General features: G+C 43.0%; 1 protein-coding gene across 3 annotated transcripts in view; it reads left to right on the top strand.

The window, feature by feature from the left end:
- Positions 1–21,971, top strand: part of TMC5 (transmembrane channel like 5) — a 73,464-nt gene extending 51,493 nt beyond the window's left edge. For all 3 annotated transcript variants that reach the window (XM_020281294.2, XM_075995136.1, XM_075995137.1), the window contains 10 exons: positions 1,943–2,021; positions 3,574–3,671; positions 5,373–5,468; positions 9,665–9,740; positions 9,904–10,037; positions 12,161–12,334; positions 14,824–14,902; positions 18,951–19,055; positions 20,348–20,390; positions 21,474–21,971. In XM_020281294.2, the coding sequence (XP_020136883.2) occupies positions 1,943–2,021; positions 3,574–3,671; positions 5,373–5,468; positions 9,665–9,740; positions 9,904–10,037; positions 12,161–12,334; positions 14,824–14,902; positions 18,951–19,055; positions 20,348–20,390; positions 21,474–21,523 (934 nt within the window). In that variant the 3' untranslated portion in view covers positions 21,524–21,971. The remainder of the gene's footprint in view (positions 1–1,942; positions 2,022–3,573; positions 3,672–5,372; positions 5,469–9,664; positions 9,741–9,903; positions 10,038–12,160; positions 12,335–14,823; positions 14,903–18,950; positions 19,056–20,347; positions 20,391–21,473) is intronic.
- The last annotated feature ends 434 nt before the right edge of the window (positions 21,972–22,405 follow it).

Raw genomic sequence — 22,405 nt, 5'->3', positions numbered from 1 at the left:
GAGCCTGAAAGGGTTATACTTGCATCAAAGTTCTGTTCTCCAGAAAGAAGGAGTTTCAAGAGTCAGGTGTGTTTGCGTGGTGTGGGCTGATAGCCATAAAATCTGAGGAGCCCTAAGAAAGTACAGTTATTGAATACAAATGCCTTTTGCTCAAAGTAACGGCTTGCCTTTCTCAGTTGCTCCCAGCCTGAAGATGAACATATTAATAGTTCTCAGGTATGAGAGGTACAGATGGGCAAGCAGTGCTCTGCACAGATGTTCCCAGCTGAGGAGTTGTGTGGGGACAGCACTCATCCAATGTTCCCCTTAGTCAAACTGTGAGTCCTGGTACCCACTGCAAGAGGTGCATTTTCGTAACTCAGCCACCCAAACAGAGGTGGGAGGAGTGCTTTGGCAGTTCATTGGCTCAGAAAGGGTGTCTTTTTGTGATTCCCACAAAGGCATCATATGTGCTAGAGGTGACACCAGGGCTTTGATAAAGCCTAAAACTACCCACATTTTGACCTAGCTTCTCCCTGGCAAGTTCCCTGCTGACTGGTTTCTGGTTACAGTAGTGTTTAAAATGATAGGTTTGTATAGTGCAGATTGAGTTTCTTGACAGATCATTCCAGAGCCCTTGCCTTACCTTGGCCTTGGAGATCTGCTTCCCAGCTGCTCTCCAGCCTGATTTTCTACTCCTCTCCTTCTCCACCACTACCCTTCTCCCTCCCCGACCTCCTCGGTGTTCACAAACATGCCAACCTGCAGCCCCACCAATGGGTGTTGGCACTGGCTGTTCTTTCTGCCAGGAATGCTCTTCCCAGACATAGCCACATGGCTTGCTTCTGCCTTTATTTTGGCATCTGCTTAAACATCGCCCTCTTGGAAAGCTCTTCCCTGAGCACCCCATTAAAAATAACAGCCCTTGAACCCCACATTCAGCTGATTATAAATAATAATAAAATAAATAAAAATAACAGCTCCTCACCACCCTTCCTCCCCTGCATTACCATGTTCTTACCATTTCCTGACATAGTTGTATGTATGTATTTATTTATTATCTTCCTCCCCCATAGTTTATGGGGGAAACTTTGCCTTGTTCACAGTTCCTGGGATATAATAGGTGCTCAGGATTAATTGCTGAATGAATCAATAAGCAAATCAACCAATCAACCAATCAGTCAATTATATCCAATGCATATTATGAAAACTCCAACCATAGGTGAATTCTATACCCTCATTATTCCCCACATCCCACCCACCAGTCCAGGGTGCCACTTTTTTTTTAAAGTATGTATAAAGGGGAACATATTAGGCCTCACTGTCACCCCATAACCTTGCAGATTGGGTAAAATGGGCATAAGATACCACCAGCCTGGTGATAGAGTTGTTACGATTAAGGGAGATGATTCAGTAACAGGTTTAGTTAGTGGAGTATTTTGGGTCAGAACCCAGTGAATATTTGTACATTTACTATTATTATAATGGGAAGTGAAATCAGATAGTTTGGAGATGCAACAAAAGAGAGTGTATCAGTTAGAATAAATTAGATTATGTTGCAATAAACAACCCACAAAATCTCAGAGGCTTGGGACACAAAGGTGTATTTCTTGCTCGTGTGCATACATTGTGGATTGGCAGGAGGGTTCCGCTCCTGTTAGTCCATGAGGGATCCAGGCTGAGAGACAGCGACCACCTCGAATGATGCCGGCTGCTATGCCAAAGGGAAGGCAGGGAGTTCTGGAGGGCTCACACTGGCATTAAATGCTCCAGCTTAGAAGGGACACAGGGTGATGCACATTGCTTCTGCTCACGATTCATTTGCCAGAACTAGCCACATGGTCCCATCCAACTACAGAGGGGCAGGAATTTCTATCCTACCATGCGCCCAGAAGGGAGCATTGGCAAACAGCAGGCAAGCCTGCCATGGAAGGTAATGATAAATGTTTTCTCTTCTGTTTAGAAACATCTTTCTGAAAATATCAATTATCGGCATTCTTTGTTACTATTGGCTCAACATCGTGGCCCTGTCTGGTGAAGAGGTGAGATTTCCACGCTGTTCTGCCTTAAGTTTGGTTTCTCAGCCTTTGACCACCAGGGAGGACATGAGTTTCTCAAGAGCCATTCATCCCTTGTGGCAAGAGAGAACAGCTGCTGACCTGGAAAACAACACAAGGCAGGAGGGGTCTACACAAAAGAAGCTCAGGTTCCAGAGTCAGAAAGACCTGATGTGTCATCTGCAGTTACTTACTCTCTTTGAGCCTCAGTTCTCTCATCTGTAAAATTGAGATTAAACAATATCACGTGCAGTATAAGCATAGAGCCCAGCATATGATGCATGCAACAGATGGCAGTAATTTTAATGTGAATCTGTCCTAACAGCCTTGGGTTTTGGACAAGATCCTGTCTGATCCTTGATTTTTCCTGTAACCTGGCTTTTACCCATCTGCAAGCATACACTGCTGGCAGTAACACTCATGTCCTAACTCTGATCATTCCTGGCCCTCCCTCACTTGATGACAGCTTCTCAGTCCCCACTCTCCGAGTACAGTGTCCCATGTGGACTCAGGAACAGGCCAACCTCCTGGCCTTCTCATTGGGATGCCCGTGGCCTTGCTACTAGGTCTCCCCTGAGAATGGGCCTCCACATCACACAGCCATCCTCAGCTCATGGCCATCCTGAGTCCTCAGGTACAGAACATGCCCTGGGCCTGGGAGTGGAGGCAGGGAAGCTGGGGCCTCTCTCCAACTCTCTGCCACTCTTTGTTCCTGGGCCCCAAAATAGCACTGCTGTGTGCAGACTCAAACCAGCTCACATGAACATGGCACTTCAACTTTTCTCCCTAATTATCAAAGGGGTTCAAAACCAACCCTCCAAGTTAGAGTTATTCTTCCAACCACCATCCATCCATTATCCATCCTTCCATTGATTTATCCATCCATTCATCCATCCATCCATATATTCATCCATCATCCAGCCATTTATCCATTCATCCATCCATTCTTCCTTGGGCTGTGCATCCAAAACTTCCCTTCCTCCTTCAGCCAAATCTAAAATTTCCCAGTCCATCAGCTGATAGTACTGACTTCCTGCAGAGGTTACTGACCACCAGTTCCACAAACTAATTCAAACTTCCAGTTTACACCAGCATGCTAAACCTCTTGGTCACTCTCTTAATTAAGGGGACATTAACTGATTTTTTTTGTAAGGTCAATAAGCAAAAAGAGTGGATGGATTTCTAGCCTTTGACGCTGCCTGCTGTCTTAAACAAACTGATTAGCCCTGGCTGAGAATTGGGATCCAGAGGGGATAGGACAGAGATGAATCATTTTAAGGGGAGACAATAAGAAGGGAAAGTTTTGGTACATGTGGAAGGTAAGCCTTGGAGGTGGGAGAAAGAAGGAGCCCAGAAAGAGAATAAGCACCCCTGAAAACAAACTCAGCTGTTTTTTTGCAGAGAGTGGGTCCACTTTTCTGGATACATAAGGACTTGGTCAAGCTGTCTCCTAACAAGTACATAGAGCCAGGAACAGCTGGGAGTTGAGCTGCGGCCACAGCCCCTTCTGACATCCTGATTCTTGTTTGTCTTCCAGTGTTGGGAAACTCTCATTGGCCAGGAAATCTACCGGCTCCTTCTCATGGATTTCGTGTTCTCTTTGGCAGATTCCTTCCTGGGGGAGTTTCTGAGGAGGTAAACATTTGTCATGAATATGTAACAGTACCTGATTCTGTAACCAGAAACTGATTCCTGGCTGAGTGGGAAGCACAGGTCCCTTATGTGCTCAGAGTGCACATTGATCTAAGTATGCCTATTATCCTTTGGGATATTGTTCTCTTCTAAATTAACTAAAATTTCACCTTAACTTAACAGTCCTGTTGTCATAGTTCATTGGGTTCACTTGATCCTTTACAAACTTCTTTTGGGAAAAAAAAAAACTCTAGAAATAAAAGATAGAAACTGAGCCAACTGAAATCGTATCCACCATAGATAGTTTAAAATTCTAGTTTATATTCCTCCAGATTTTTCTATGTGCACACTGCTATGTGTGCATATACTGTATAGTACTATATCATTTTCAAAAACAAAAGTGGGGGCTGGGCATGGTGGCTCACGCCTGTAATCCTAGCACTCTGGGAGGCCGAGGCAGGTGGATTGCTCAAGGTCAGGAGTTCGAAACCAGCCTGAGCAAGAGCGAGACCCCATCTCTACTAAAAAAATAGAAATAAATTAATTGGACAACTAAAAATATATAGAAAAAATTAGCCGGGCATGGTAGCGCATGCCCGTAGTCCCAGCTACTCGGGAGGCTGAGGCAGGAGGATCGCTTGAGCCCAGGAGTTTGAGGTTGCTGTGAGCTAGGCTGACGCCATGGCAGTCTAGCCTGGGCAACAGAGTGAGACTCTCTCAAAAAAAACCCAAAAAAAACAAAAAACAAAAGTGGGATCACACTGCAAAATCATGGTAGAGTTTGCTTTTATTATTCTGTCACTATGCCTTGGTGTTTTCCCATGTCAGTACGTATAGATTCAGCTCATTGTTTTAATTTAATTTGATTAATGCACTAGTTTTTATATTAGATACCAGGTCTACAGAACTGAGGCACTGTCATCATTGGCCCATGTGTAGTTCTTTGCTATTTATTCATTCATTGACTTTTTAATAACATGACGAGCCTCTGATTCCTTTTAGACATTTATGTATTTCTGCAATCTGCTGTGGTGATCAGATGGTGTGACCCAATGTTGATTTTTCCTTAGTGGATAGGTTCAATGCCAAATTTCTGCACTCAGTTCTGCCAAAACACACTTTTATTCCAGCCTCTGTACAGGGCCTGGACATAAAGGTGAAAAGAGGTTTTTGGCAGAACATTTTTATTGGCAACTCCTCTTTTATGAAGAAATCAATGTGGTCTCAAGTTTCCTCAGAGTAAATGGAAACCTTGGTTTCCTCCTTGTGGATTTAGAAAACAGGGAAATACTGATTTGACAGTAGTAGCCAAAAATTTAAATTTTGAATTGGGAGGTGCTGAGTTTATCTAGTTCATGAAAAAAGGTCTAATAAACAAAGAGTGATATAAACAAATAACATGTGGGATAATCTAAATATTTAATAATTAGGGTAACAAATGATTTTAGAATTTTTTTTGGAACCATTTTAGTGGTAACCCCACTTGACTGCATTGTATTAAATCCATTTTCCCCTCAATTCCCTCAATTGTTTCTTCAAAAGCAGGCTTATATACTCAGAACTTTTCAAAACTTTTCAAAGGAACTTAAAACTTTATTCCAAACTGTGAGGGTGCCTTTTGTTGATTATCTTAGGTGGAGGGGGTCCTTCGAAGAAGTTTGTGTTGGGTATGGTTTGGGTACTCAACCCAGTGTGTTTTCACAGAATCATTGGGATGCGGTTTATTACAAGCCTTGGCTTACAGGAGTTTGACATTGCCAGGAACGTTCTAGAACTGATCTACGCACAGACTCTGGTTTGGTGAGTTTTGCGACTCTGTGAAATATCCAGTAGTTCCCACCTGACTGTGGAGTTGGCATTTTGGTGACGAGACCCCAGAATCTTAACTATGGCTCTACCACCCCAAACGCATCTGATCCCATCTGATTTTGGAGGCTAAGCAGAGTCAGGCCTGATTAGTACTTGGATGGGAGACACTGGAATCTGTTGGTTGTAAAACTGCCACAGGTGTTACCAAGTCCAGCCAGTTTGAGAGCCATGAATTTAGCATTTAGATGATTCTTTTCCTATGTGAGAACTTGAGGACTTTGGACAAGTATCAGTTGTTTTGCTTGTCCCACATGGTGCTTTTTCTAAAATTTTAATTAACCACTGCCGTGGTCGGAATGTCTGTGTCCCCCTAAAATTGACACATTGAAACCTAACGCCCAATGTGATGGTATTAGGAGTTGGAGTCTTTAAGGGGTGATTTGGTTTTTGGTGGAGCCGTTATGAATGGGATTAGCGCCCTTATAAATGAGGCCTGAGAGAGACCCCTTGCCCTTTCCACCATGTGAGGACACAGCAAGAAGGCACTGAATATGAACCAGAAAGCAGGCCCTCACCAGACACCAAGTCTCCTGGCACCTTGATCTTGGACTTCCCAGCCTCCAGAATTGAGAGAAATAAATTTCTGTTATTTATAAGCCACCCAGTTTATGGTGTTTCATTATAGCACCCCAAATGGACTAAGACAACCACTCATATTTAAGAATCAGGAGATTTCACATAAAATTTAGATTTCTGGCTTCTCTCCAGAAGATCTGGCCATCTCCCATCATGGTAACATTTGGCCAGGCCTTGAACTGGGGTGAGCATCTCCAGTTTCCCATAGTTTCCACCTGAACTGTTTTCTCCCAGCATTGATTTGTCATTTCTCATTGCTCTTATTCTGTTAGTTTGGATGCAGACTTGACTTTGCATCCATGACTCAAAGAGAAGTGAGGAATAAATAAAGGCAGAGAGGGCCGTATGTTTCTTATATTTGCCATGCTTCACTGACATGCCATCTGGTGGCATCTCTGCAGTCTTTGAGATTTGAGACTTCTGTTTTAGCAACTGTGTGAGTGTGTGTGTGTTGAGAATAGTCAGCTGGTTGCATAAATTTTTTTATAAGTTCACCTAGAAACCTCAAATAAATAGGCAGTGACTATTTTTCCTTATTTACTTTAACATGATGGAATTAGTGTCAGAATTCTGTGTGGTGGATCACATTCCCAGGGTCCATCTAATGGGGGAGGTGCTGCTAATTTGAAAGTAGTGGATTCAGAATTGGATAAACTTGGATTCTGGGGCTGGCTCTGCCACTCATTAAGGTCACTGAGCGTCTCTGATCCTCCATAAATGGAGCTATATCATTATTACCTTGTGTCATATAATTTACACACATTATTTTTTAAAAACAAATAATAAAACCCTTAAAGAGTGCTTATAAGTGCTATATGATTGAGCAATTCTACTTCTGGATATATATCCAAACGAACTGCAAACAGGACCTGGAGGAGATATTTGCACACCATGTTCATAGCTGCATTATTCACAATAGTCAAAAGGTGGAAGCAACTCAAGTGTTCCTGGACAAATGACTGGATAAACAAAATGTGATTTTAATCTCATCTGTAAAGTGTACATAATAATAGCTGCCTTTGAATCATGTGGAGGATTAAATGCCACGGTAGATGAAAGCTGCTTTTGCAAACTCCAATATGCCATAGAATTGGAAATTATTTTATTTTCTGACTCTTTGAAGTTGCCCTGGGTGATTTGGCTGTCTGCAAATAACTCAGTGTCAGTGAATTGATTTTTAGAGATAGTGAAGACTTTCCTTTGGTAGGTTAGGTGATGTATTTGCTCACTGCCAGGTCCCCTTGGCAATTTGGCAGCTTACAAAGACTGGTTACCCACACTATTTCATCTAGAATGCCTTTGGGCGAGTTCCTTAATCTATCTCTAAAATTTAGTTTTCTAATCTGCAAATGGTGGAGATAATAGTACCTATTTACAGGGTTTGGGAGAGGATTAAATGAGAAAATGTATATACTGAATGCTTAGCATGTACTTGATTAAGAAATGTATAAAATGGAGATGTTATAACTGTTGTTATTCTTATGAGCACTCTTTTTTAAATTGTAGTAAAAATTACATAAGTATATTCACATTGTTGTGCAGCCATTCTTTAGAACTTTTTAATCTTGCAAAACTGAAACGCTATTCCCATTAAATAATTTCTCATTTCCTCCGTCCTATAGTCCTGGCAACCACCATTCTGCTTTCTGTTTCTGTGAGTCTGATTACTCTACATGCCTCATATAAATGGACTCATATAGTATTTGTCTATTTGTGACTGGCTTATTTCGCTTAGCATCATGTCCTCATTGTTCAACCATGTTGTAGCATTTCCTTTTTAAGGCTGAACAATAGCCCATCGTATGCACAGACCATATTTTACTTATCCACTCACTTCTCCATGAACACTCGGTTGCTTCCACCTTCTGACTGTTGTGAATAATGCTGCTATGAACATGGTGTGCAAGTAGTTCTTCCAGGTCCTGCTTGCAGTTCTTTTGGATATAGACCCAGAAGTGGAATTGCTCAATCATGGTACTTGTAAGCACTCTTAAGGGGTTTGTTTTTATTTTCATTTTTTTAAAAAATAATGTGGGTAAATTATATGACACAGTGTAATAATAATATAGCTCCGTTTATTGAATCCTCACTGTGGCCAAACTTTTTAATCCTAGGTCCTGAGCCCTCATAATATTGATTATTTGATAGAGGATGCAAAGGAAGAAATTATAATAGAAATGACTGTTATAACTTCTGGGCCTATGAGGTTTTTGTTGATAAATTGTCAATAAGCACAATCGAAAATCCCTATCTACTCCTTTCACCATGGCAATTAGAGATGTAGCCTTTGTGGTTTTTAGGAGAATATTGCCTTTGATGATAAGCTCGAAAAGAATATAATATAATGACAGAAAATTAGTGTGTGTCAGGGACGATGGCAAGGTGGGGAACGTGTTTCCCAGACTTGAGTCTTTTGCACACCAGCCTGCCTATTTTTTGGCATATCTACATATCACCTATACTATTATCAACATAATATTTTCTTTTAAATTGCTTGCCTTTTTAAAAAACTCCAATACATTTTAAAAGAAGCCTTTATTTTTCAATCCTTAATGGAAAGCCAGTGCCATTTGGCAGAAGTCACAAGTAACTGGAAAAATAAAAGCAATCCCATCCAAACAGTCATTAAATTCTAGCTAGATGCTGCTGTCTGCCAAGGCTCTCTATCCAAAGCCTACTCCTTTTTTAAAAAAATGAGAAATTGGCAAGTGTTAGGAGTTAAAGACATTGTAGCACTATACTGAGATTTTCTTCTTTTGGAACTCAGGAGTGTGAGAGGAGAGCTGGGAAGGAAATGCCTTTCTCATTTGTAACTTGATGCAGTTGAATGCTTTGTTTCTATAGGACCTCAGACCTTCTTGAGTACCATGGGGCTGGAAGAGGTGGAAGGGGACAGGAAGGATAGTGTATGTCCCACACTTGGGACTTGCTAGCCTAGGGCATGCTGAAGGCCATCTGCAGGTGCAGTGACCATGTGAGTGGTTTTTCTGCAAAGTCTCCTTTCCAAAGCTGGGCAAAGGGCAGCTGTGGACACCAGGTGTAGCAGGAATTTGCCTGGTTTGCTGTGACGGGAACAGTCCCCTGCTATATTCGTTCACCAGGGCCGCCATAACACAGACTGGGTGGCTTAAACAACAGCCATTTATTTTCTCGTAGTTGTGGGGGTGGAAGTCCAAGGTCAAGGTGTTGGCAGGCCAGTTTCTTCTGAGGGCCATGAGGGAAGGATCTGTCCCAACCTCCTCTCTTTGGCTTATGGTGCTCATCTTCTCCCCATGTCTTTACATGGTCTTCCCTTTCTGGGTATGTCTGTGTCCTAACCTCTTCTTTTAGAGACAACTGTTGTATCAGATTAAGGCCCATCACAGTGACCTCATTTTCCCTCAATCACCTCTTAAGGCCCTGTCTCCAAATACAGTTACACTCTAAGGTACTGAGGGTTAGGAATTCCACATATGGATTTTGGGGGAGACACAACAGCCCACACACCCTCATATTCACCCCACTCCTCATGTCTGCTCTGCCCTCCAACACTCACCCTCTCTCCATCGCAGGATTGGAATCTTCTTCTGCCCTCTGCTGCCCTTTATCCAAATGATTACTCTTTTCATCATGTTTTACGCCAAAAATGTGAGTCAGTCCAACGTTGCAACCCATTGGCTTTGCCCAGTCACATGTGACCTGGTGGCAGTTGGAGCGGGGAAGGAGTCATGGGGGAGCCAGTGCCTGGCTGGGGTCCCCTCTGGCTGCTCCTCTGGCCACAGATGGGAGGTGGCTACTTCTCTCTCTCCAGATCAGCCTGATGATGAACTTCCAGCCTCCGAGCAAGGCCTGGCGGGCCTCCCAGATGATGACTTTCTTCATCTTCTTGCTCTTTTTCCCATCCTTCACCGGTGTCCTGTGCACCCTGGCCATCACCATCTGGAGGTAGGAGATGGTAGCACTGGGTGAGGGCTTAGAGACTGGGTGGGTGAGCATGTAAGATGCAGGTTGTGTTAGGATTCAGGTATGGTGAGGCCAGCAGATCAGGAAATGATTGCCAATGGAAAGATAGTTTATTACTAAGGGTTCCCAAGAGGAGGGGCTGCTCAGTGCCACACTGGCCACACGGGGAGCACCAGCATCAGGCAGGAGCAGAGGGAGCGAGGGGAAGATGCAGGAAAGAGCCTATGTTGTGGTTCCCGTGGCAAGGAATGGGCGAGGCCGGGCAAGCAGGCTCAGGATGGGCTCATTTGAATAATCTCAGCAGGCTCTGGGGTGTAGGGACTGTCCTGAGCTTCTGGTACCTAGCCCTGGGGTGACTGGGGCAGGAGAATAGTGGTCCAGACTGTGACAACCTGTAAGAGTAGGTTGCTGGGCGTGTGGGCTCTGATTGGTTGGTTTGCATATGAACTACTTTGCAGCTTAGCTCTGGGAAGAGCAGTAAGACCAAAGATGTGAAAACATCAAAATAAAAAGACATGCTTGATACAGTGCTTAATCCAAGTTCCCTTGGTAACCATAGGCACTACAATCGAGGGAGGGAACAAATTCTAGTTGGGTCACCACCCGTCAAGTGCCATAGTCAGGAGCAGCTTCCTCACTTCTGCCAAGAACTGAAGCTTCCCAGAATGGGGAGAGGCGAACCCCCTATGTCAGCAGCAGAGCTTCATCTAAGCTAACTGGAAGGCTGAGTGACCTGGCTCCCTCCTACCCTCCGGGTTCAGCTCCCTTTAGCTCCACCGCACTCCAGCACCACCACCAGCAAGCCCTCCCCACACAGGCAGGGCGCCCTGGGTGAAGTGCTCTCCCTCTGCTTGGCTGCCTTCTCTCCACCCTCCAATTCCCAGCTCCAAGGTCATTTTCAAGATCTGACCTTACATGGCCCTTCTGGTCCGCTGTCCATCCCCACAGCTGCTCTCTCTCAGGCCTGAGTTTCTTTCCTTCATTCCTCCATTCACAGTTAGATATGCCTTTGTTTGAGACTTTATTTAATTGTTTACTCATTGTTTGTCCATCTTTCCCACTAGAACGTGAGCCCAGGAGGGCAGAGACTATGTCTGTCTTGTTTAATATGGAACCCCCGGCTGGGTGCGGTGGCTCATGCCTGTAATCCTAGCACTCTGGGAGGCCGAGGTGGGAGAATCGTTTGAGCTCAGGAGTTCAAGATCAGCCTGAGCAAGAACGAGACCCTGTCTCTACTAAAAATAGAGAGAAATTAGCGGGACAACTAAAATATGTAGAAAAAAATTAGCCTGGCATGGTGGCACATGCCTGTAGTCCCAGCTACTCGGGAAGCTGAGGCAGAAGGATTGGTTGAGCCCAGGAGTTTGAGGTTGCTGTGAGCTAGGCTGACACCACGGCACTCACTCTAGCCTGGGCAACAAAGTGAGACTCTGTCTCAAAAAAAAAAATAAATAAATAAAAATAAAAGAAAAATGGAACCCCCAAAGCCTGTCTAGAACAGGGCTTGGTAGAATAAACCATGGTCAAATGAATGAATGAACAAACAAAGGAGTTGACTTTTAGGACACTTGTGGAACTGGAGCCAATAGGAACTCAAGCGGCTCCAGAGAAGGCTGCTTTGCTTGACAATGTCCTTGTCCTTCTTGGAGTATCCACTCTCTTTTCTTTCTTTCTAACCGGTTCCTTGTTGCCCTCTGGTTCCTGCTCATTCATGACAACTGACCGAACCTTGTCATCGTTGACAATTGCAGCTTCCACAGCTAACAGGCCTCCTTCTTCTCATTTCCTAATTCAAGTTCCCAAGAAATAAAGTCTGCTTGCCCTGATTTATGTCTTTGAGCCAAGATACTGCAGAGGTCACTGCCTGGTCTTTGGATTGGCCACTGTTGGATCAGGTGATACCTCTGGTCCAAAGCTGGGCTTTGGAGTGCAGGTCATACCAGCCAGGCAGTGAGGGATAGGATTTCTTTTTTCAAGGGGGGTTTGGGTGGAACAGGGAAGAATTGCTGTTTCTAGGTCCAGAGCCCAGAAAGGACACCATGATTCTAAAATAATTATATCTGAGTCTTGTGCTAGAGATGTTTTTCCACCCCTTGTTTTGCCAGATTGAAACCTTCAGTTAACTGTGGTCCATTTCGGGGTCTGCCTTTCTTCATTCACTCCATCTACAGCTGGATCGACACCCTAAGTAAAAGGCCTAGCTACCTGTGGGTTGTTTGGATCTATCAGAACCTCATTGGAAGTGTGCACTTCTTTTTCATCCTCACCCTCATTGTGTTGTAAGTGGGGCACCTTGGGAAGCTAGAGGGGGAAAGCCAAGAGCTTGGGAAAACAATTCATCAATATGAGATGTGAACAGCCCTAGGGATGTTTGATTGGAAAGCAAAGGGCTAACAGCACAACTAAGTGTTATGGGTGACTCTACCCGTGAATATACTTTTAACAAGTTATTTAATATATTCTTTTCCTAGTTTTTTATTTTTTCTGTTGTTTGTCCTATGAAGAAAGTGATGCCTGTTTTGTCCCTCTTAAGAGATGATATGAGAATAATATGAAAAAATGGATATAAGAATGCTGAGGAAAATATGTATGTGATTCTTTCTGAGACTGTGATATGTTAAAATGGTTTGGGCATTATTTGCAGCCTATCATGCTTTGATTTTCAAGTTAAAAAAGAGTAATTTCTGACTTCTTGTGAAAAAAGTAGATTTGCTGACACTGGGCCCATTTTCCTGCCTGTAATAATTGGTTAGCTGATGTGTGGCTGTCCCTCTTGCTTTGCCCTTATGGCTGCAGTCCCCAACCCCTGGGCCACAGACTGGGATTGGTCTGTGGCCTGTTAGGAACCAGGTCCCATAGCAGGAGGTAAGTGGCTGGCCAGCCAGTGATGGCTCCATCATTGCATAAACTCTGCCTCATGTTAGATCAGCAGTGGCATTAGATTCTCTTAGGAATGCGAACCGTACTGTAAACTGCGCATGCGAGGGATCTAGGTTGCATGCTTCTTATGAGAATCTAATGCCTGATGATCTGAGGTGGAGTGATGCTAGTGGTGCGGAGCAGCGGCAAATACAAATCATCATTAGGGAGAGGTTTGACTGCACAATAAATGCAATGCACTTGAATCATCCTGAAACTATCCCCCACCCTTGGTCCATGGAAAAATTGTCTTCCACGGTTCCTGGTGCCAATAAGGTTGGGGATTGCTGCCTTATGGCATTTGAGATTGTAACTTCTCAAGTAGAGAGACACAATTCAAAAGCACAAACTGTTGGAACCAGTTGATGCAGACTGTAGAGCAACTCCTCAATTTTACAGACGGGAGTGATGAGACTTATGGAGACAGGTTCCAGGCTGCAGGGCCTCTCAGAGGCAGAGGACGCTGGAACCTGGCTCCCCTGGCTCTCCGTCATGCTTTCCCTCCCAGACCCCAGGCAGCCACTGGGCTCCTTAGAAAGGTGAGGTCCCCTGGTGCCTCACTGCTCCAGGCTTCTAATGTACTGGGCCTGTGCAGTTTTCACTCACAACGTCTCTGACACTCAACGTGTGGGGTTCTTCCTCACACCAACCAATTCTCCCACTTTCCAGATAACAACTGGGTATCCTACAAGTTAATTCAATTCTGACACTATCTACCTGACCTAGCATTAGATCCCACATGTTAAGGGCTCAGTCCCACAAGACTGCCACCACCTCAGATGCCAGTCCCAAGTCCCAGGCTGTCTGTCACCTGTACTTCTGATCTACCAGCTACAAATTCAAAGATTCTCACAACCTCTCATTGATATTTTGCTAAAATGACTTACAGAACTCAGGAAGGCACTTTACTATTACTGGCTCAATAAAAAAAGATATGATTTAGGAAGGGCCCAATTGAAGACACACCTAAGGCAAAGTATGGGGAGGGGGTGGTGTGGTGCTTCCATGCCCTCTCCTAGGTAGTCATGATTGGTTAAATCATTGGCCACTGTTGAGTCATTCAATTTCCAGTCCCTCTCTCCTCCCAGAGGTCATGAGGGGGTAGGGGCAGAAAATTTTCAACATTCCAATTATGCCTAATCATGCCCTGGTCTTCTGGTAACCAGCCCCCATTGTGAAGCTACCTAGGGGCCCCCAGCCACCAGGCATCTCATTAGCATTCAGAGATTCCAAGGGTTTTAGGCACTGTGTGCCAGGAACAGGGGAACAAAACACTGTATATATATATATATATATGTATATATATGTATGTGTACATATATATACACACATACATATATATATACATGTATATATATATACACACACAAAACACTGTATATATATTTATCATGGCAGCAGCTCATCAGAAATGTAGAATCTTAGGCCCTATCCCAAACCTACCAAACCAGAATCTGCATTTGAACAAAAACCCAGGAAATATATCACATTGAAGTTAGAACAGCACTGTCCAGATTCACAGACTCTAGCTGCACATTAGAATCATGTACATTTTTTAAATGCTAATATCTGGTCCCATGCCCAGAGATGCTAAATTAATTGGTCTGAGGAGGGACTATGGCATGGGTCTTTATCTCCACCTTCCAGGTGATTCCATGTGCAGCCAGGTAAGAAGCACTGTTCTAATGTATTTAACCTATAACTCACCCTGACATAAATTTTCAGGAACATATAGAGACCAAAATCTATTTGCAAGAAAATATTCCAGTTCCTTTGCATCCAGTTGAAATTCAGAGCCTGTAACTCATTGGCAAAAGTGTCTGTCATTCTTTCTTTTCTTCTCTTTCAGAATCATCACCTACCTTTACTGGCAGATCACAGAAGGAAGGAAGATTATGATCAGGCTGCTCCATGAACAGATCATTAATGTAAATTCCATTGGACCCTTCTGTTATCCTCCCCGCTTTTTCTAACACTTCAGAGGGAACTGTCTAAACACATTCCAAAACAGTACAAGGGTGTACTGTACAAGTGGTATATCCTTGCCACCCAGCACTAACAACCATTAACATTTGTATGTTGTTACTTCATCTACATGATCTCTTCCCTGCAAATCTCTGGGTTATTTTAAAGCAAATCTTATACTTTATATATTTTTTAAATCTGTTAAAACTTTTATGTACATCTCTATGAGATAAAGATGTTTTAAAAACATAACCACAGGCTGGGCATGGTGGCTCTCGCCTATAATCCTAGCACTTTGGGAGGTCAAGGTGGGAGGACTACTTGAGGCCAAGAGTTCAAGACCAGCCTAAGCAACAAAATAAGAGCCCGTCTCTACAAAAAACAGAAAAATTAGCTGGGTATGGTGGCACACACCAGTAGTCCTAACTACTTGGGAGGCTGAGACAAGGGAATCGCTTGAACCCAAGAGTTTGAGGTTGCTGTGAGCTTTGATGACAGCACTGTACACTAGCCCAAGCAACAGAGTAAGATCCTGTCTCAAAAAACAAAAACCAACCAACCAACCAAACAAAAACTAACCACAATATCATCATTACACCTGAAAAAACTTAATAATCTATCATCTAATAGCCAATGTTCAAATTTCCCCATTTGTGCCATTAAGTTTCTTTTTACAGTAGAGTTGTTCAAATCAGATCTGAAAAAGGGTCACATGTTGCATTTGGTTGATATGCTAATTTTCTTTTAATCTATAACCACCCCCCACTTTCTCTTGTATTTTTGTTGTTGAAGAATGCAGGTCACTTGTTTTGTATTTACCATATTCTGCACATATCTGATTTGCAACCCTGCAGCGTTGTTTAGTAGGTTTCCTATTTTTTTCTTTTTATTTCCTGTAAACTGGTGATGAGACTGGTTATATCCAGATCCAATTCTGTAGACAGAGTACCTCATAGGTGATATTATACCCTTCTATGGCATTGCCTCAACACAGACAATGTCTGATTGTTTCTTTTTCTGTGATGTTAACAGTGATCAGTGGGTTCAAGCTGATCCATTTATTTTTAAATATCCCATCAGCCTGCCTTCTAATGGATTTAGCAGCCTTTGATTAGTAATGCCTAGAAGATCCATTTATTTCATTAGAAATTACAACATAGAGAGAGTCTAATTCTGTAATTCCTCATGCATTCATTAGCTAGGATTCTTCTATAAAAAAAGAATTTTTGCTCATTAAGTATTTGATTGCCTTGGAAGGTAATTCACAGGAGAGAGGCAAGGTAAATGCATGATTCTTCCCCTTTACTTAACAGTTTTCAAAATTATGAGTTAGTGCCCTAGTGTATTAGTTTACTAGGGTTGCCATAATGAATTACCACAAATTTGGTGGCTTAAAACAACAGAAATTTATTATCTCACAGTTCTGGAGGCCAAAATCAAGGTTTTAGCAGGGCTGGTTCCTTCTAAGGCTCTGAGGGAGAATCTGCCACTGGTCCCTGCTGGCAACCCTTTGATGTTTCTTGGCTTGGAGCGCCATAACTCCAGTCTCTGCCTCCGTCTTCACAAGGCCTTTTTCTCTGTGTCTGTCTCTCCTCTCCTCTCCTCTCCTCTCCTCTCCTCTCCTCTCCTCTCCTCTCCTCTCCTCTCCTCTCCTCTCCTCTCCTCTCCTCTCCTCTCCTCTCCTCCCCTCTCCCCTCTCCCCTCTCCCCTCTCCCCTCTCCCCTCTCTCCTCTCTTCTCTTCTCTCTTCTCTCTTCTCATGACTTGTCATTGGATTTAGGGTCTGCCCTAATCTAGGAGATCCTTAATTATTTCTGCAAAGACCCTATTCCCAAGTAGGGCCATATTCACAGGTCCTGGAGTTCAGGTGTAGACATGTCTTTTTAAATGGAGGACACTGTTTAATCCACTATATCTAGCAACCTCCAAATATGGCCAATGAAGATTTTTAAATAATCACTATGAATTCATGGTTTAAACATATTTCAATATCTTTCAATTTCAGTCTTGTTTTTTTAAATGCTCAAATAGTATCAGCCTTTGCTAGTAGAAACCCTGGGTTCTTTTGACATGACCCCAGAAGCCTTTGATAACTCCTTTGCTCCATGGAAGGACAAGATATTCCAGGCTTATCTTTGTTCATTTCCTGTCCCAGAACAGGAATTGCCATTTCTTCAAGGAGTCCTGGTGAGTGGTATTTAGAGAACACAGTCTAGGCACAGGGGTGGTCACTGTTACTGGACTGGTTCCCTTTTCTTTCAAGTACAAACGTAACTGACATGAGAGCTTGTCGCTAAGAGTATGGGAAAGAAGCAGAACTCCCCACTGTTGTATCTGCTTGAATCAGTTGCGGTTTTAGATAATTTGAGTTCGTTCTTTTGGAATGTAAATAAAGGGCATAGATTAGTTGTGCTTTTCCCCTTCTTTCTGGCAGAGCTCTGAATGGTTTGGGAAAGTCTTACAAACATCTCAGTACAGGAGGGATTTGATTCTAAAGCCTTGAGTTGTAAGGGTAGTGCCAGGTCAACTGGGGAGACATTTGAATGGCATGATTTGGCATCACCACAGGCCTACCTGCTTGGGAGTTTCGGCCAGACGATGGACCACAAAGGCAGGGGCATTATCTCCAAAAGAACCCAGATAAAGAGGCTAGGAATAGGCTTTGCAACAATCCTTCTCAATGTATGATCACTTACATCAAAAACACCTGGATGCTTATTAAAAATGCAGATTTCTGCTATCTCCTTTTCCCAAGCAATAACAGCAACAGATAACATTTGTTGTGTACTAACATGAGGCTTGGCCTTGTACTAAGTGACAAACAAAAATTCCTATTTAATTTTAACTACTCTAGGGCACATGCATTTCTTTAAACTCCCATTTTAAAATTAAGGAAACAGAGGCTTACAGAATGAAGTGATTTACCCTAAGTCACAAGACCAGTAAATCAATGGTGGGATTTGAACCAGGCAACTCCAAAGTTTGTGTTCTTAACTACAATGGAGTTTAGCCTCTGAATAAAAATGTATTGGGTAAGGCTTAGGAGTTTGCAGCTTTGTACACTTTCTAGGTAACTGTAATTTTCACTAGAGTGTGAAAACAGCTGCTTTAGACCAGAAATTTCCAAACAAGCTAGCCACATCCAAGGCAGCTCAGGGACTTGTTTAAAACACCAATTCCCAAAGACAGTTCTTCCTTATAGAAGAATTTCAATTAATATGTGTAGAAGGACTGAGGGAAATAGAAAATCATCTTGAAGCAAACACCACTGTAATAATTGTTACTATCAACATCCACTGGTGGATGTTTGAATTAGTGGGTAAAAGCTAAAGGAGAAACAGAGGTATGGAAATGGGACTGCCACGATTGACCTAGATGGGACACACAGCAACCAAAGGGGCTTGCTTGACTGCTTCTACTCACAGGTGGAATGCTCTGCTCTCTTATCTGCAACAGAGATCACAGGAAAGTGATTACACCCAACTGGGTGAAGGGCCCCCTTCCTTTGTTCCTCTGCCCTATTTAGAATTAGCGATCTCCCTCAACACAGGTGACTTTGGCTAATGAAACACCCTTAATGTCCTTAGGGGCAGAGCTCTAAACTTTGGCATTCTCAGTGGGAGGACAGGGCAGACCCAGGCAATACTAGGTTCAAAGAACAGGCTTCTGGGCCAGGGAGCATGCCAGGAAGGGGAACATTGGAAAACATTTGTCCTGGGCATTTAGACAGTGGCATGTAAATTGTTTTTGGCAGCAGGCCAGAAGCTACTACTCCACCTTGCTAGGGGAATTGCTTTAGAGGGAATATTAAAATGCAGAAAGCATATAGTTGGGGGGAGGATAATTTAGCTTTGCTATAAAATGTTTCTTTTCTTTCAACAAGAGAAAACATGGCAGCAATCTCCATCCAACTTCTGGGGCCCTACCTACCTGAAAATCAGCCGTTTTGCCATCAGTTGCTTCTCAACCTCACGCCATCATTCATCCATGTGTTCATTTTCCTTCTTGGCAGGAGGGCAAAGATAAAATGTTCCTGATAGAAAAGCTGATCAAGCTGCAGGATACGGAGAAGAGAGTGAACCCCAGCTCTCTCATACTGGAGAGGAGCGAAGTGGAGGTGAGGTTGGAGACTGCCTTGGGAACCCCCTGGGGCACAGACTTGCCTCCTTGTAAAAGTGCATCAGGGAACTAGAGACCAAGCTTTTGCTATCACAGAAGGGCCCTTTAACTTCTGTACTTAAACATTTCTGTGTTTTTTATTTAAAAAATAATATTCATTCATTCAACACGTTCCATGCCTGGTGCTGGGGTGCTACGGTGAACAAGACAAAAGCTCTTGCCCTCACGGAACTCGTGGTTTCCAACCTTTTTGGCACCAGGGACCATTTTCATGGAAGACAATTTTTTTCCACGGACTGGGGGTGGGAGGATGGTTTCGGGATAATTCAAGCACATTACATTTATTGTGTACTTTATTTCCATTATTATATTGTAGTATATAATGAAATAATTATACAGCTCACCATAGGTTAGGGACCCCTATTTTATAGAACCCAGTGATAACAGAAGTAGATCCCACTGAGCTAAAAAATACCCTGAAATCTCATCCCACTATTAATAGGTCAGTGTATATTCTTTCAGATATTTTTCTATAGACATCTGCTAGCATACCTGCATCTACTAATACTTTAATAATTTAATTATTTATTACAAAGGTTGGGCTATATTATACATATAGTATCATGAAGTTTTCTGTCCCCTTAATATATCTCAGACATTATTTCATTTAGTACATATTTGGAAATTTGGGTTGTTTCTAGGTTTTTTAAATACTAAAAATCATATGTAATAAAACATTTGTGTTATAATTATTTTATCTATTTCTTCCACAAGGCATGTACATTATAATGTTAATAGATATTGCTGTATCATTCTTGTAAAGAGATTTTACCAATTTCATTCTTACCAAGAAGGTATAAAGATGCCTGAAACCCTGTTCTAATTCCAAAGCCCCTGCTGGCTTTGGTGTCCTGGAAAATATGGGTAAAGGGTACACCCTACTTTAATTCAAATGCCACTCATTTTGGAAGTTGTGACCTTGACAGAATGCCCAGTGCTAAATCCTCTGAGGGCAGAGACCAGTCTGTACCCCTGTCACCCTGGGTCCTAATATATTACCTGGCATATTGTAAATGCTCATTAAATATCTGTGGAATGAATGAATGAATGGAATTAGTGTCCCTAAAAAGCAAAACATGTTTGATAATTCTATGGCTGAGGCTTGGTCTTAATTAGTCACCCCTTAATTCTGAAATGGTGGGGGGCTTACAAATGATGCCAACTATGCAACAAGACCCGGAATCTACATTCTTTCTCAGTGATGTGGCTGCCCGTTTTCTTCTCTTTCAGCAACAAGGCCTCTTGCATTTGGGGGAACGTGATGCTGCCCCTGGTGAGTAACCAAATTGGCACAGAACAAGATGGAGGGTTGGAATTGCTTGTGTATCCATTGCTCTTTTTTTTTTTTTTTTTTTTTTTTTTTGAGACAGAGTCTCATTTTGTTGCCCAGGCTAGAGTGCCGTGGCGTCAGCCTAGCTCACAGCAACCTCAAACTCCTGGGCTCAAGTGATCCTCCTGTCTCAGCCTCCCGAGTAGCTAGGAATACAGGCATGCGCCACCATGCCTGGGTAATTTTTTGTATATATATTTTTAGTTGGTCAAGTAATTTCTTTGTATTTTTGGTAGAGATGGGGTCTCGCTTAGGCTGGTTTTGAAATCCTGACCTTGAGCGATCCATCCACCTCGGCCTTCCAGAGTGCTAGGATTACAGGCCTGAGCCACCGCGCCTGGCCTCCATTGCTCTTTCAATTGCAAACCCAACCCAAACTAGCTTAAGCAAAAATCCAAGGATGATTCTTGCTTTTGGCCTAGCCCAAAACTGGAGTTTGCAATGTTACCAGACCCTGGTTTATTTCAGTTTGGTTCTTATCCATTATCTTAGTTCCTTTTGCAAATAGGCGCTTCCCAATAATTGCAAGACAGCTTTACCAACTTCTTATATATTCCCAGATTCAGTCCAGTGGGAAAGAGTGGGGAACCCAGGATTCTCACAGTGTTTCATGGGATCTGACTGGGTGATGTACCCATCCTTGAGCCAATTTGCCATGACTATGAAAATGTGGTGGTTCCCCTGGTGAGATGTGAGTCAGATGCCTCACCTGTAGATTTAGGTGGTGCATCCATAAAGACCCCAGGGACTGGGAGTAGAGAAGGGTGGCTTCCCAAAGAATATCTGGAGCTGATGCCACAAGGAAGAGTGAACACTGGGCAGGAAACAAACCAAACCATTCATCTTTTGGGATAGCATTTACCAACAACATCTAGTGATGGGAGTTCAAGGGGGAGGGTTACAGAAACTAAAAAGGAAGAGGCAGGTACAAGAAACTATGAGATCTTGAAGGCCATTTGGCCTTTCCCTTGTAGAGATGGGGCAGGGTGTATTGGCATTCACTTCTCTTTTCTGTGTCAAACCCAGGCCTGCGATTTAGGCAATCAGTCCAAGAAGATAATCCAAGGGCTTCATGATTATTGTGGCAGCCAGACAGCAATCAAATAAGGAAAGAGGTGAAAATGGAACTTCTTCTGTGACACCTTCCATGGCCTTTAGGAGCCTCCCAGAAGGGGAATCCAAGCCTTTAGCCAGGAGCGGAAACTGACTACAATGTAAATATCAAAGTAAAATTGGGCAGTCCCTACTATTTTTTTAACACCTGGATTGCTAATTTTTTAAGACAAAATACTTGAGGTTTTCCAATAAAGATTATTGTCATATTGAAACTAGCACACAAACATCTGGGAAGAGGCAACTTGGGAATGATGTATTTTTATCTTTAAGAAATATGTGTATGAATGATAGGTCCTTGAGAATCTCCCCTCCCAGACCTCCCAGATCTGGCAAAGGTTTAAAACTGGTGGTAAGAAAAGTGGTTCAGGCTGAATAAAAATGTGATCCTCATTTAGGGATGTAAAGCTTCTGAGTTGTGGAACCTGCATTCGTTCATGACTTTGAGCTAAAAACATCCCCATGTCTTCACAAGGTGAAGTACAACCAGAGGTCTTGTCCCTGAACTTTCTTGTATATTGAGTATACAAGTATCTGGAGTTGGACTGGAGGGATGGAGGGAGGTCTCCCCTATGAGGTTTTTGTTTTGTTTTATTTGACACAAGGTCTCACTCTGTTGCCCAGATTGGAGTACAGTGGTATCATCACAGCTCACTGCAGCCTTGAACTCCTGGGCTCAAGCCATCCTCCTGCCTTAGCCTCCTGAGTAGCTGGGACTACAGGCACATGACACCACACCTGGCTAATTTTTTCATTTTTTGTAGAGACAGGGATCTCATCATGTTGCCTATGCTGGTCTTAAACTCTGGGCCTCAAGTGATCCTCTTGCCTCTGCCTCCCAAAGT

This window comes from Microcebus murinus, chromosome 19 (genome assembly GCF_040939455.1).
Source record: "Microcebus murinus isolate Inina chromosome 19, M.murinus_Inina_mat1.0, whole genome shotgun sequence".
NCBI classification, from domain to species: domain Eukaryota; kingdom Metazoa; phylum Chordata; class Mammalia; order Primates; family Cheirogaleidae; genus Microcebus; species Microcebus murinus.
The sequence above is the reverse complement of the archived record's forward strand: the minus strand, read 5'-3'. Positions and strand labels throughout refer to the sequence as shown.